The sequence below is a fragment of the Stomoxys calcitrans genome, chromosome 4, assembly GCF_963082655.1.
Source record: "Stomoxys calcitrans chromosome 4, idStoCalc2.1, whole genome shotgun sequence".
In the NCBI taxonomy this organism is placed as follows: Eukaryota; Metazoa; Arthropoda; class Insecta; order Diptera; family Muscidae; genus Stomoxys; species Stomoxys calcitrans.
The window spans coordinates 101,088,915-101,104,004 of NC_081555.1; the positions used below are offsets into that span (position 1 = coordinate 101,088,915).

The 15,090-nt window shown below is 38.0% G+C and overlaps 1 protein-coding gene across 4 annotated transcripts in view; it reads right to left on the reverse strand.

Annotated features, from left to right (window-relative positions):
* LOC106092854 (WW domain-containing adapter protein with coiled-coil homolog) overlaps positions 1-15,090 on the reverse strand; it is a 38,507-nt gene that overhangs the window by 2,804 nt on the left and 20,613 nt on the right. For 2 of the 4 annotated variants that reach the window (XR_009398014.1, XR_009398013.1), the window contains exons 7-14: positions 12,709-12,794; positions 12,529-12,621; positions 11,955-12,469; positions 11,679-11,884; positions 9,195-9,787; positions 8,954-9,123; positions 3,271-3,398; positions 2,944-3,206 (exon numbers count right to left, since the gene is read on the reverse strand). Coding sequence is in view for 2 of the 4 variants with exons in the window: in XM_059366787.1 (XP_059222770.1) it covers positions 3,128-3,206; positions 3,271-3,398; positions 8,954-9,123; positions 9,195-9,787; positions 11,679-11,884; positions 11,955-12,469; positions 12,529-12,621; positions 12,709-12,794 (1,870 nt within the window). In the remaining 2 variants the exon portion in view is untranslated. Of the gene's footprint in view, positions 1-2,651; positions 3,207-3,270; positions 3,399-8,953; positions 9,124-9,194; positions 9,788-11,678; positions 11,885-11,954; positions 12,470-12,528; positions 12,622-12,708; positions 12,795-15,090 lie in introns of those variants that run through there. The other 2 variants (XM_059366787.1, XM_059366786.1) reach the window with 1 other exon arrangement.

A 15,090-nucleotide genomic window follows, 5' to 3' on the forward strand; every position in this document is an offset into this window, starting at 1 on the left:
CGAAGGCGAATTTCACATTTCATGGTATTCTGTAACTAATTCGCCTTCGATAGTTTACTTTATATATTCGATTAACTTTTATATCGATAATTTTCGTCAAATTTAACTGCCGAATTCGTGATACTAAAATTAAAAAAAAAAATTAGTCTTCGATAACCATAATACAATTTTGTAAAAAATTTTGAAATTCGACTACGCCATCGCCAACTGGAATAAGGGGGAATTTATTAGTTTGGAAATCACTTCAAATCACAATTTTTGTGGGCGAAAACATAATATTTTAAGTGATTTCTCTACAAAATCCTATAAAATTTCTAGAAAATAAAAACTTGAAAAATCTCCATCTTGTTCCAGTTGAAGGCAATGTTCTCGCTTAGAGTTATAGATAATCTTCTTAAAATTCTGCGGACAAAAAAAAACTTTTAGCAATTTCAAAATTTCATTTAATTTTTTTAGAAACTTTTCAATTTTTTTTTTAAATCGAAGTTAATATCGGGTAGAACGCTATATATTGAGGATTTTCAACTTTTTTTTCAATCACTTCGAGTTTGAACAATTGATTCAAAATCACGAAAATTTTGGGGACGAAAATTTTTTTTACAAAAAAAAGTATTTAAAAAAAAAAAATTATAAAAACCAAAAAAAAATTTTAAAATAAATTTTAAAAAAATTGAGGAAAATTATTTTTTCCTCACGAAATATAGCCATAGGTTTGGAAGTCATCTCATATAATGGTTTGGAAATCATCTCAAATATTGGTTTGGAAAACATTTCAAATCACAAGGCTGTTAAGAAACGTTTTTTACGTTTTTCACAGTTGAAAACACATGTTTTTCATAATTACTTATTTGAAATACAAAAATATCTCAATCAATCTCAAAATAACTTCAAATCATAGTTTGGAAATCACATTAAAACAAAGTTTTAAAATCACTTCCAAGCTTCAACAAGTGATTCAAAATCAGGAAAATTTTGGGAACAAACTTTTCTTAAATAAAAAGGCATTTCTAAAAAAAATCTATTAAAATTTTTTAAATAAATTTGAAGAAATTGAGGTTTTGCGTGAAATATAGCCATAGGTTTAAAAGTCACCTCATATAATGGTTTGGAAATCACTTCAAATAATGGTTTGGAAAACATTTCAAATCACAATGATGTTACGATATATGTTGTTCACAGTTGAAAACACGTGTTTTTCGCAATTACTTATTTGAAACACAAAAAAATCTTAATCAATCTCAAAATAGTTTCAAATCATAGTTTGGAAATTGCATTAAAACAAAGTTTTAAAATTACTTTCAAGTTTCAACTAGTGATTCAAAATCACAAAAATTCTGGGGACGAAAATTTTTTTTTTACTAAAAAAGGTATTTCTAAAAAAAATAAAAAAATCGAAGAAAATTTTTTAAATAAATTTTAAGAAATCGAGGTAGATTGGTTTTTCCTCGCGAAATATAGCCATAGGTTTGGAAGTCATATGTTATGGAAATCACCTCAAATATTGGTTTGGAAAACATTTCGAATCACAAGGCTGGTACGAAATTCGTTTTTCAAAATTGATAATAGATGTTTTTCCCGATGGAGTCCGCGAGTCCTACTGGATTTATATCAAGTTTTTTTGCTTAAAAATCCATTAGCTAAAAAAAAACTCATCGCGAAAAAATATTAATTTTCTTCGCCTAAAGAAACCTAGCAACAGCCTATAGTTTGGAACTCACTACAAATCATGAACATTTTGTTGAGAAACCTTGTAGCGCAGATCGGCCTATGACGCTAACGCATAGGTGTGCACCCTGTCGAGGACATCAGAAAATTTTTAACATAGGTTATATCCCTACTAATGCTGGCAATATTTATAAGGCTTTTAGCCTAAGGTTCACTCTTTTACAAAGAGATGTCTCTCATTGGTACAGTGTTTGAACTTGGCTATAGAAAGAGCTCTGTTGTTGTTGTTCTAGCCGTGTGTTCTACACTGAGGCTGCAGCCCTGGCCGATGAAGGACTTCATCGGGTCAATCCGGTACGAACAACCGGCTGCGATGGGAGTTTTTTTATATTCCAGCCAAAATTTGAATCGGTTAGCTCTCATTGATAGAAGAAGAAATGGAAGAACAAACATTTGTCCACACTTTTTCATGTTATAAAAAAATGGAAGATATGACGGAAATAATGATTTTTTCAGGCCAGAATTTAATAAAAAAAAATTAAATATAATTAATATTCTTTAACTTTAACTTATATTCTATTAAAGTTTCTTTTATAAATCAAAAACAAAAACTGCCCCCTAAAACCCAAGTTATACTATAGACTTTTGGCTTATGGACTTCAATACTGCAACAACACTGTGTACGCGTTCATCTAAATTAGAAAGGAAAAAGAACGACACATGACTATATAGAAAACAAGAGTATGGTTTAAAGGGAATAAAAATCATTTAAATTTCAAAATTTTGTTTCTTTACCCGAAATGGCTTAGTAGAAGCGGCTGGCTGCCTGGCTACTGCTGACAGTTGTTTACTGCTGATTTTCTAAATAATGGATCGAAATGGCTGCTTTTATTTTTAGTATTTTTTTCGTTTTGTTTTTTTTATTATTATTATTTTATTTATTTTTTATATTTTTCTTTTATAATTACGAATTATAATAATAGTACTATAATTATTCATCAATTTTATTTATTTATTCTTTTATGCTCTTTCTGTTATTTGTATCTGTGTGTGTGGGGTTTTGTTGTTGTTGTTGTCTGAATAATTTATTTTCCTTTTTTTTGCAGTTGGGTTGATTTTGTTTTTGAAATTAATTTTTACTTTTTCATTCGGTTTCTGGATTTTGTTATTATTTTTTGTTTTGTTTAATTTAATGCATTTATTTATTATTATTTTCATTCAATATGCGCAAAGTTTTCTTTAACTATTTTCTTTTGCTTAATATTTTTGTTAGATTACCTCATTCTTTATTGAACAGAAAGAAATTGTTATTTGCTTGCGCTGCTTCTTGCTCTGTATGTGTTGTGTGTGTGGGTTCTGTGTGTTGGGGGCTCTTTGAAGTTGTCCAGAGAATAGTTGCTATTCTCCATAGACATCGATCGGTTTAAATCAACGCTTCTGCGGCTCCTTTTATTGTAATTGGCTATAGATCATCGGACATAAATGAATTTTGTGATTTTGATTCTTCTATTCGACGTATTTGCTGGCGTAAATACATAATTCTGAAAGAAAATTTTCATTTTTATTAGTAAAAATTTACTAATTTTCTTCAAAAATCTCACTTACTTTTGTTCTTGCAATGTTGCTGTAATTTCAGTTATTCTAACTAAACTTCTCGCACATTTTAACTCGGCCGATACTTTTGTACACTGTAAATCGCCATAGAGATGTGCCTCCTCCGAACATTTCTGCGCCTGAAAACAAGAATAAAAAATTATTCAGCTCAAATACTATCTATCTATTATATAAAAATCAGTAAGGAAAGGCAAAAGTCGGGCGGTGCCGGCTATATAATACCCTACACCTACCCTATAAATACAATGTGGGAACTTTATATAATTCTGAACCAATTTTGATGGACCTGGGCGGATGTTTTCCAGTGGGTTATTAAAATTCCCGTATCAAATTTCGAACAAAACCAATATGTTTAAGATGTAATAACTACGGTTGCAAAAGACAACAAATTACCCAAAATCTGACGAACATATTGTGGTAGTCATTGAGGAAAGCGTTGTGCACAATTTTGACAAGGTGGTCAATAAATGCGCTTGCTGTGGCTTTAGAAGTGAAAATCAGGCGATATACATATATGACAGCTATATCTAAATATGAACCAATTTCTTTGAAATTCAGCTGTAATATTAAGAGTCATAAGAAAATCCTTCCTGCGAAATTTCGAGAGAATCGGTTAACAAAAGAGCACTTTATTGCAATATTTCTCAAAATCGGACAAACATATATATGGGAGCTATACCTAAATCTGACCCGATTTCGACCAAACTTAATAGATATTATGTAAGTCGTCCAGGACAGCGTTGTACAAGATTTTGGGAAGATTGGTCAAAAAATGTGCTTACAGTGGCTCTAGGAGTGAAAATCGGGCGATATATATATATGAGACCTATATCTAAATCTGAACCGTTTTCTATGAAACTCACCAGTAATGTCGAGAGTCATGGAATTCAGCTGTAATATTAAGAGTCATAAGAAAATCCTTCCTGCCAAATTTCGAGAGAATCGGTTAACAAATGAGCACTTTATTGCAATATTTCTCTGAACCGGACGAACATATATATGGGAGCTATACCTAAATCTGACCCGATTTCGACCAAACTTAAAAGATATTATAGAAGTCGTCAAACACAGCGTTGTACAAGATTTTGGGAAGATTGGTCAATAAATGTGCTTACAGTGGCTCTAGGAGTGAAAATCGGGCGATATATGTGTGAGAGCTATATCTAAATCTGAACCGATTTCTATGAAACTCACTAGTAATATTGGGAGTCATAAAAAAAATCCTACCCTTCAAATTTCGAGAGAATCGGTTAATAAATGACCATTTTATTGATGTATTACTGCAAGTCGGACGAACATATATATAGGAGCTATATCCAAAACTGAACAAATGTCTCTGAAATTCACCAGTAATATTGGGAGTCATAAGAAAATCCTTCCTGCCAAATTTCGAGAGAATCGGATGACAAATGACCATTTTAATGCATTATTACAGAAAATCGGACGAACATATATATGGGAGCTATATACAAATCTAAACCGATTTCTATGAAATTCCTGCCAAATTTCGAGAAAATCCGTTAAAAAATTACCATTTTATTGCATTATTACAGAAAATCGGACGAACATATATATGCGAGGTATATCCAAATCTGAACCAATTTTTCCCAATTTCAATAGGCTTCGTCTCTAGGCCGAAAAACATTCCTGTACCAAATTTTAAGACGATCGGATGAAAACTGCGACCTGTGTTTTGTACACAAATTAACATGGACAGACGGACGGAAAGCCAGAAAGACGGACATAGCTAAATGGAATCAGAAAGTGATTCTGAGTCGATCGGCATACTTATCAATGGGTCTAGCTCTCTTCCTTCTGGGTGTTACAAACAAATGCACTAAGTTATAATACTCTGTACCACAGTAGTGGTGTAGGGTATTTTCAAAAACGCCAGATCTCGGAGATGCGTGCACCGATTTTATCGAAATTTTGTATGCCACCTTATGGTACCCCAAAAACACGAAATTGGTAAAAAACGTTGGGGTCAAATTACCTGGGGGACGCCCCATCCCAAAACCCACCCGAACGGACATGTTTACAGGTTGGGACAATATGGGTATCAAACAAAAGGTATTTTAGAGTAGAGTACGAACTTGGTATACAAATTTCACCGTAAGTGTTCGGGGGGTTCCCCGACCCCCTAAAACGCCACCCAACAGGACACTTTTACCGCTTTTGGCAATATGGCCATCAAATGAGAGGTATTTTAGAGTAGAGTACGTACTTGCCATAAAAATATCACCTTAAGTGTCGCGCGGGTTCCCCACCCCCAAATACACCACCCATCAGGACACCGTTTTGGGCAATATGGGTATCAAATGAAAGTTATTTAAAAGTAGAGTACAAATCTGACATAAAAATTTATTCCATGGTGTCTGAGGGAAAACTCTCCTAAACCAATACCAATTGGGGCTGAAATAACAGAAATTTGAGAGTAGAGCACAATGCTGATATTTTTTCAGGGCTAAATGTATGTTCTCAAACTGGACATATTTGTGGATTATGGCAAAAATGAGCTCAAATCTGATTTATGTTTTATGACCAAGTGTTCCAGGGACGCCTCAACTCATAAACTCCCCCTAAATCATATACCGACTATAGCAATATGTAGCTCAAATGTGGTTTTTTGGAGTAGGGTATGAATCTGATATCCACTTTCGGGGCAAAGGGTTTGGCTACTTCAATCCACCACCAAAACCAAGAGATCTAACATCCAAATCTCGGAGATGGGTGGGGCTACTTAAGCAAAATTTATTTTGTTTATAATAGTCATAATCAGTAAGGAGTCAGGTGGCACTGCCTCTTAATTAAATACTGATTGCCATTAGAAAAATACAAGGCAAATATTACCGCGATGGACTGGGAATGGCGTCACTACAACACCAAACGGTGACAAACTATTCTATAGCTGCCATAATACGAGGCATGAATTTGGCTGTGGATTTGTGCTTAGTCGGAGACTGAAACACCTTGTCTCCGGCTTTACTCCGGTGGATTCGAGGCTAGCCACAATCCACATAAAAGGCAAATGCTTCAACATCAGCCTTATTTGTGACCATGCCCCGACGGAAGACAAAGACGAGCAGACCAAGAATATTTTCTACGAGCGCCTAGAGAGAGAATATGACCGCTGCCGCGCCCATGATATTAAAATTGTTCTAGAAGATTTTAATGCGAAGATAAAGAAGGAAGACATTTTTGAGACAACGTCCGATTATGGGTTGAAGCTGATAGATTTCGCCGCAGCATAAAACATGGTAGTGCAACACCAGATTTCAACATAAAAATATTCACAAAGCCACATGGCAGTCACCCGATTAAAACACAAGGAACTTTATTAATCACATTGTAATAGACGGAAGGTATTAATCCAGCGTTTTAGATGTACGATTGATCCGTGGAGCCAATGTATATTCGGATCATTACATTGTTGCAGCTACGATTCGCACCCGTCAGATCGTACTTTCCTCGCCATGTTTAATGGCGAGAAAATTACGATCTGACACTGCACGGAAAACTGGACATTGGAAAGACGTGAATGCGAGCGTGTTGAGGTTTACAGGAGTTAGAATGAAGTCTGGAAATTCTACCAAAGAATTAAACATCAAACAGATGGCTTTGGTGCAGGCACATCCTCCTCCAGAGACAAATAAGGAAATCTGGTAACTGACACAGATAACATGCTGAGGATATGCAAAGAACATTTTATCCAACTGCTAGTGTCCGACGTTGGCGGCGAAGAGGATACCGCAGAACCAATCCTTGATGATGGTATAGAATGTTTACCTCCTAGTCAGAATGAAGTCCAAGTAGCAGTGACCCGACTAAAGAACAATAAGGCAGCAGGAGCTGACGGGTTACCCGCTGAACTATTTAAGACCGGAGGCGACACGCTGATAAGGCGTATGCATCAGCTTATCTGCGCAATCTGGCTAGAAGAACGCATACCCGATGATTGGAACCTCAGCATACTATGTCCCGTACACAAGAAAGGATACAAGACGGAATGTGGCAACTACAGAGGAATAAGTCTCCTCCCCATCGCATACAAGTTACTCTCGAGCGTACTGTGTGAAAGATAAAAACCTAAAGTCAATGAGACAATTGGGCCCTATCAATGCGGCTTTAGACCTGATAAATCCACCATAGACCAGATATTCACACTGCGCCAAATCCTGGAAAAGACCCGAGAAGGACAAATCAAAACCTACCATCTCTTTGTTGACTACAAAGCCGCCTTCGATACTCCTTTACGTTCAAACGTATTTCAAGCCATGTCTGAGTTTGGTATCCTTGCAAAATAAATTTGACTCTACAGGATAACACTTGCTGATACGCGTTCCTCAGTAAGGATAGGAAAGAATCTCTCCGAACCATTTAATACCAAACAAGGTTTCAGACAAGGAGACAACCTATCGTGTGATCTCTTTAATATCCTGCTGGAAAAGATTATACGAGATGCAGATGTGAATAGATGTGGCACACTAATCACCTGAGAACACATGCTACTCGCCTATGCCGACGACATCGACTTGATATCGTCGGTCACCGGAAGTAGTAACTGCAGCCTTTGAAAGAATCGAAAGAGAGTCAGTGAAAATAGGTCTGGCAGTAAATGGAGATAAGAAGAAATGGAAATAAGATGAAATGGATGGTTTCAACTTCCAAGAAGCCTTGCACAACCGAGCAGTTAAAGACAGTGGAGAAAGTTGGGAACCACAACTTTAAGATAGTCAGTAACTTTATCTACCTCGGCACCGCCGTAACCGAAACGAATGACACCAGTTTTGAGATTAAGCGAAGAATAATACTGGCAAACAGATGCTACTTTGGACTAAGTAAGCAGTTTAGAAACAAGGCCACCTCTTAGCAGACGAAGATTACACTATGACACTGATACTACCCGTGCTGTTATATGATTTTGAGCATGGGTACTTGAGAAAGTAGATGAGGCAGTGCTTGGAGTTTTTGAGAGAAAGATTCTTCGTAAAATATATGGACTAGTTCGCGATAATGGAGAATACAGGCGACGTATGAACCACAAGCTATATAAGCTGTATGACGACGATAGCATAGTTACACGCATCAAAATACAACGGCTGGTCATGTTGTCAGAATGGATGAAGAAGCTCCAGCAAAGAAGTCTTTTGAAGGCAAACACGGTGGTACACGCAAACCGGGAAGACCAAAAGCCCACCTCGAAACTTGGTGTCAGAGATTTTAGAATAAGCGCAGAAGATCGAGGCGCTTGGAAAACTATTCTACGTTCGGCTAGTGGAACAAATATTCTGTCATAGCCAATCAAAGTAAGTAAGTATTGGTAAATTGGGTTGATACGGTGCTTAAATACCGTATTATTAACGCATCACAGGCGGAAGGGTCGATTAGGAAGATTTTGATCTAGAGAAACTTCGCAGGAGGTTTATATCCTCCTTTGTGGCTTCTGGTCATTTTTCACCCTCTATCGGGGACTGAATGAAGTTCGATGTATGCGTGGATGACGTGATCATCATGTTCAGTGGTCGATTAGTTTCTATTAATTCATCAGACCTCTTTTAGGAAGCGTTGAAAAATCTATCTAAATGGGCAAGAGGCGACGGACATAACATTAAAAGCAGATAGACTGCGCTTGTACCTATCGCCAGAAGACTAAGGCAAAAAATGCTTCACTTACCTGTTTTTCTAATTGATCTGCTGCCCAATTGGTAACATGTGTAATTAGATCGCCTCTGAAATATTTGCTTAATTTTGTAGAGATTTCAGGTCCTTGTGAACGACCAGCCTGTATCGAATTTGAAACACAACTTTGCAAAGTACTTAACGATGCCGATGTTGTGCCTTCCACTGTAATGAGAAACATATAAAATATGAAAATATATACAAATTTCCATCAAACCAATTACATTACAACTCACATTTTCTTTGTTGGGGATCTATCGATGAACTACCGCTTAAATCTAATTCCTGTGTTGGTGTCGGTGGTCCCTCACCCGGTATAACATTCATATTAACAACACTGCCACTACAAACAACACCAACGCCAACGGAGCCAACACCTCCAACATTACCACCTCCTCCTCCACCAACAATTGCACCGGTTATATTGATGACATTGGAATTGGCAGACAGCATTGATGTGGAACATAATGCATTATTGCCACCAACACCAACAGCGCCACCAGCGCCCACTACGCCAACATTAGCAGCGGCATTAAGGGAATTCATGCCAACGTTGTTACTACTTAACACGTTACCATCAGCAGTCTTTAGTCCATAGGGATTGGTGCAGGAATATGAAGTTGCAGCAGCTAGGCTAGCAATAGGCATACCGCCACTATTGACATTATTCGTATGGGCTGACGCTGCGTGTAGTTGACCAGCATTCGCGGGCACAGCATTGCCCGATGACGCTGATGTCGATGATGTTATAGGACTTTTACTATAACCCATGGGCGACATGCCATGAGCATGTGTTAGGTTATATAAAGGTGAATTAAGAGCATTCTCCCTGTAAAAAAGTAAAAAAAATATTATTAACGTTCATTCTGGACAAAGATACTTATAAAAGCTGACTGAAAGAAGATCCTGGCGAAAAGACCTCCTTTTCTCTTATCCTGGCTCTTATCTTTGATTACACCATTTTTGGCTCAATTGATGTCTCTACCGTATTTTCCAGGAATGAGCGGTGATCGTGAACTGAGACACATAAAACATCGTCGACGACAGCCTTCTAGAGGAGAGTTAGAGCTTGAAGGATCATCGACTCATTTGTTCTTGCCGAAGAATTTTAATGTAGTGATGATATATGCAAGTGTATGTAGTCTCGTAGTGGCATATCTTTCTTTTACCATTCGTCTCCTTTGCCGCCATGGTAAAAGAAAGCTGATTGCTGTTTTCCTTCTAGTATTATATCCTCGTTCAGGACGAGGACGATGGCTAACTATTTTGTACATAGCCTAGAAAGACTGAACAGGTACTATTATAGAGAATAATTTTTTTAGGGATCTGTCCTGGGTAGGGCGGAGCTGCCGTTCTCGAGAGAGAGCAATTACCTGGCCAGAAAGTTTATTCAAGTATCGTATTATTCCAGGTACAAAAACAAAACTACTTTCCTCTTATCGACGTCGAACCCACGTATCTTAATGGTATTTCTTGCTTTTACTTGAAATTTGTATACCCTCAACCATAGGATGGGGGTATACTAATTTCTTCATTCTGTTTGTAACATCTCGAAATATGTGTCTAAGACCCCATAAAGTATATATATTCTTGATCGTCGTGACATTTTATGTCGATCTAGCCATGTCCGTCGGTCTGTCCGTCCGTCCGTCTTTCTGTCGAAAGCACGCTAACTTGCGAAGGAGTAAAGGTAGCCGCTTGAAATTTTGCACCAATTCTTCTTATTAGTGTAGGTCTGTTGGGACTGTAAATAGGCCAAATCGGTCCATGTTTTGACATAGCTGTTTAATCGGTCCATTTTTCGATAGCATATAAACCGATCTGGGATCTTGAGCCTCTAGAGGGGATCTTGGGATCTTGAGCAATTCTCGTCCGATTTGACTGAAATTTTCAACGTAGTATTTTGATAACACTTCCAACAACTGTGCTAAGTATGGTTCAAATCGGTTCATAACCTGATATATATACCATATAAACCGATCTGGGGTCTTGACTTCTTGAGCTTTTAGAAGGCGCAATTCTTATCCGATTTGGCTGTAATTTTGCACATGGTGTTTTGGTATAACTTCCAATATTTGTGCGAAGTATGGTTCAAATCGGTTCATAACCTGGTATAGGTGCCATATAAACCGATGTTGGATCTTGACTTCTTAAGCCGCTAGAGGGCACAATTCTCATCCGATTTAGCCAAAAATTTGCATAAGGTGTTGAGTGTGGCGTAAATTGGTACAACCCCTGATATAGCTGCCGTTCCCGATCCCGACCTGGGATCTTGAATTCTTGAGCCTCTAGGGAGAGCAATTCTCATCCAATTTAGCACAAAGTTTGTAGAACGGCTTCTCCCATGGCCTTCAACATACGTGAGCAATATGGTCTGAATCGATCTTTAGCTTCATACAGCTTCCATATAAAACGAAGTAACGATTTTGCTTCTTGAGCCTTTACCATTCGCAATTCTTATCCGAATGGACTGACTTTTTCAATGTTCAGCATTCAATTCATTTAGGATCCGAATCGGACTATAACTTGATATAGCTCCAATAGCATAACAGTCCTTATTCATTATTCTTTGTTTGCCAAAAAAAAGAGATACTGCGCAAAGAACTCGATAAATGCGATTCATGGTGGAGGGTATATAAGATTCGGCACGGCAGTACTTAGCACGCTCTCACTTGTTTATTTATAAATCTTAAATATGTTAATATATTAGCTTGGCATACCTTATGTTCATAACCTGCTGTGCTGTAGCATGATTATTATCCCCTGTACTAGAAGAAATGAGATGACCATCCTGTGTTGCTAAATGATGATGAATCTGTTGTTGGCGCATTAACAAAGCGGGATCTTTAGAACCTAATTTTGGCGGACCAGGAGCATTTGAATTTAAATGATGATCCACTTGACTCGAGGATGTCGGAACTGTGGTCTATACAAACAATAAAACAAAAGAACAATGTTGGTAAATATTTCCTCAAAATAATAAAAGCTGTGCTTACATTAGGCGATCCAACAGCTCCCATATGGGATTGATGTAACGCAGTTACAGCATCCAATTTTCTATGATTGCTATTACTGCCACTGTTTGACAGTGAGGCTGTGGCTGTCGATGGTATCGTCGCTGCTAAATTTGTTGTAGCAAGACCTGTTGCGGGTAACATAGTAGCTCCACCAACCACCACCCCAGAACCAATCATGCCGCCAGCGGTTGCTGATGCCGCCGCAGCTGTATTCGGACACGCTGCAGCAGGATAATGCATCGATGAAACGGCGGCCGATGATTGACTGCTGACGTTGACAGAGGAAGAGGTCATATTACTAGAGGCATTGGGATGTGAAGCCAAACGAGGCAATGCATTGGGTAAGACCACTGTTGCTGATGGCAATGCTTGGTCGTTGTGTTGATTGCCACCCACGTAGGTGGTGGGAGTGCCCGTTAATGAGTAACTGGCTTCCGATGTGGGCGTTGAGTCGCCGGGACTTATATCCATATCAGGATTTTCAGATAAACGTCCTAAATTAAATTAAAAAAGGTTTTAAATAAAATAAAAAAACCAAAAAGAATATACCCACCATCTATACGCCTTCGATGATTTGGTGGGCCACTATCGTTATCATAGTTCCACCTCACCCGGGAATTGCCACGAGAACTGGAATGTTTATATGCTATTCAAAATAAAGAGAAGAGAGGCATTAGATATGAAATATTCGATGTTTTCTCTATTTATGCTGATTAGTATTTGAAATACATACATGATCTGGAAAAACGTTCTTCGCGATCTCTATCGCGCTCCTTGTCGCGATAGTCTTTTTCACGATGTTGATCTCGCGGCTGGTTTCTGAAATAAGAAAATGGAAAATATTTAGCATTATGATGAATAAATGTAGTGAAGGTAGAATAATTCTGAAAAAGATCAAGAAGACGAATCAGAACAAGACCAAGAATACGATATCAATTCTTTTAGATCGAAATTGCCATGATTTTCTTTGTATCCAGCTTCAAAAGGTGATTCTTCAGGTGTCGAAAAACGTTGACCTTTCATTGTATTTTTTACGAACGGGAATAAAAAGAAGTCATACGGTGTCTTTTCAGATCTATACGGCGGATAACTCATCAAATCGATGCTTTGAGTGCTCAAAAATGCAGTTGTTTCATATTTTTGAAGCATTTCTTTCGAACAATCGACACGAGCTTTTTTTGAGCGATTGACAAACTGTGTGGTATCCAACGCGAACGATTTTTTTTGACAATCTCACGATAGGTCACATGACGATCTTGCAATAGCAGTTGGCGCACATCAATGGTTTTTGGAACAACTGATTTTGGGCGACCTTCACGAAATTCGTCTTCGAGTGAACTACGACCTCGATTGAATTCACTATACCATCGATAAACATGGAGCTTCATCGCCAAAAATTGAATTAAGTTAATTGATGCATTGTTGATGAGTTAATCCATGTCGAAAGTTGTAAAAAATAATCGCACAAAAATGTTCACGATTTATTTCTATTTTTTGAGCGAGATGAATCTTTTAAGCTACTGTAAACAACACAAACAGCACTCGTATGTCAAAACGTTGTGAGATCGTATAACCTCAAAAATGTCAATCTTGACGATAGAGCTGTCAGTTGTCAATTTGCAACACAAGGGTTGTCCAATCCCGAAATATAGCCCGACACGGGATAGCTGTAAGCACCACACAGGCTGGAACATTAAGGTCCCATCGGCGTGGTGTTCAAGGCTGTCACGAAAAGCTTAGCTGCGAGCTACCGGGCGCCTCCACAGGTTGCCGATAGTGGAATGCTCCATACGGAGTAGCTGCAGCGGCAGTCGCGGACAATTAGCGATATCTAGCGGAGAGTCTCGGTGAGAGGGCGAGTGGCGCCAGCTCTTGCACGAATACTGAATGCCTATGATATGACAAGGCGGGTTATTGGCGCCTTTACATATCCAATGGCCACCATTTTCCGACGGCGATCGGCCCTTTGGACCGGAACGAACTTGCTCAACTACAGGAGCTTGACGAGGATCGCCACCTCCACATGAAAATGTGGCTACAACAACAATTCCGAAATATAAAAGGTAACCCTCATACATACCGGATTGCGGTGTGTAAGCTTAAATAGTTGCATATTTTTCCCTCAAACATTCCAAAAAAGAAATCAATGACTCCTATCCGATTTAATGATAAGAGACCTCCTTTTTATAGCTGAGTCCGAACGGCGTGCCACAGTGTGACACCCCTTTTGAGAGAAGTTTTTACATAGCTACCAACATTTTTTTTTAATGACACAGTACCACACAAATATCGCCAGCATTGGGAGCAGGTAATAACCACAGAAAATTTGTTGATGTTCTCGCCAGGATTTGAAATCAGGTGTACGGCGTCACCTAACCTTTGCGCTACGGTGGCAACAGATAATTTTTTAAACGAGATTTACAAGAATGAAAATGCACTATTACGCTATTGTGAATGATACCATACAATTGTGAATCACAATAATCTTAAGTTAGTTGCCAGACTACCAGGATAATTTGGAAGAAAATCAGCAATTTTGCAAACTTCAATTTTGTACATTTGTTTTAAGAATAAAACGCATAGTTTTAATAAAAAAATTATTAAAAATGTCCTTAGTTTGGCAGAAGTTAGTTGAATACATTTTACCCCGGGTAAAAATAAACCTTATGCGATCTCCAAGTAGAATCATATTTATCACGGATATTTTTGCGAAATCAGATAAAAATGCATCGTTAATATGACCAAGCAGGAGACAGGTCGAAATGGTAGATATGGTAGATATATCGAGATATGGCCCCATTTAGGCCGGATTTGGGGTGTATGTCAGGGGTCTAATACCACTCTATAATCCAAATTTTCGCAAATTAAGGCAAAAAATCTCATTGTCATACCGAGCATCATAGGCACTCAATATTTATGCAAAAACCTGTTCCACCCGGCCTCTGACTGAGACTCTACACTCGATACCGCTTATTGTTCGCGACTGCAGTTGCAGCTACTCCGTGTGAAGCATTCCATTATCCGCAAACTGTAGGCGCGCCCGGTAGCACCCAGCTAAGTTTCTCGTGACAACAAAGAAAACCACATAGATTAGAGCTCAAAGTTCTAGCTTATA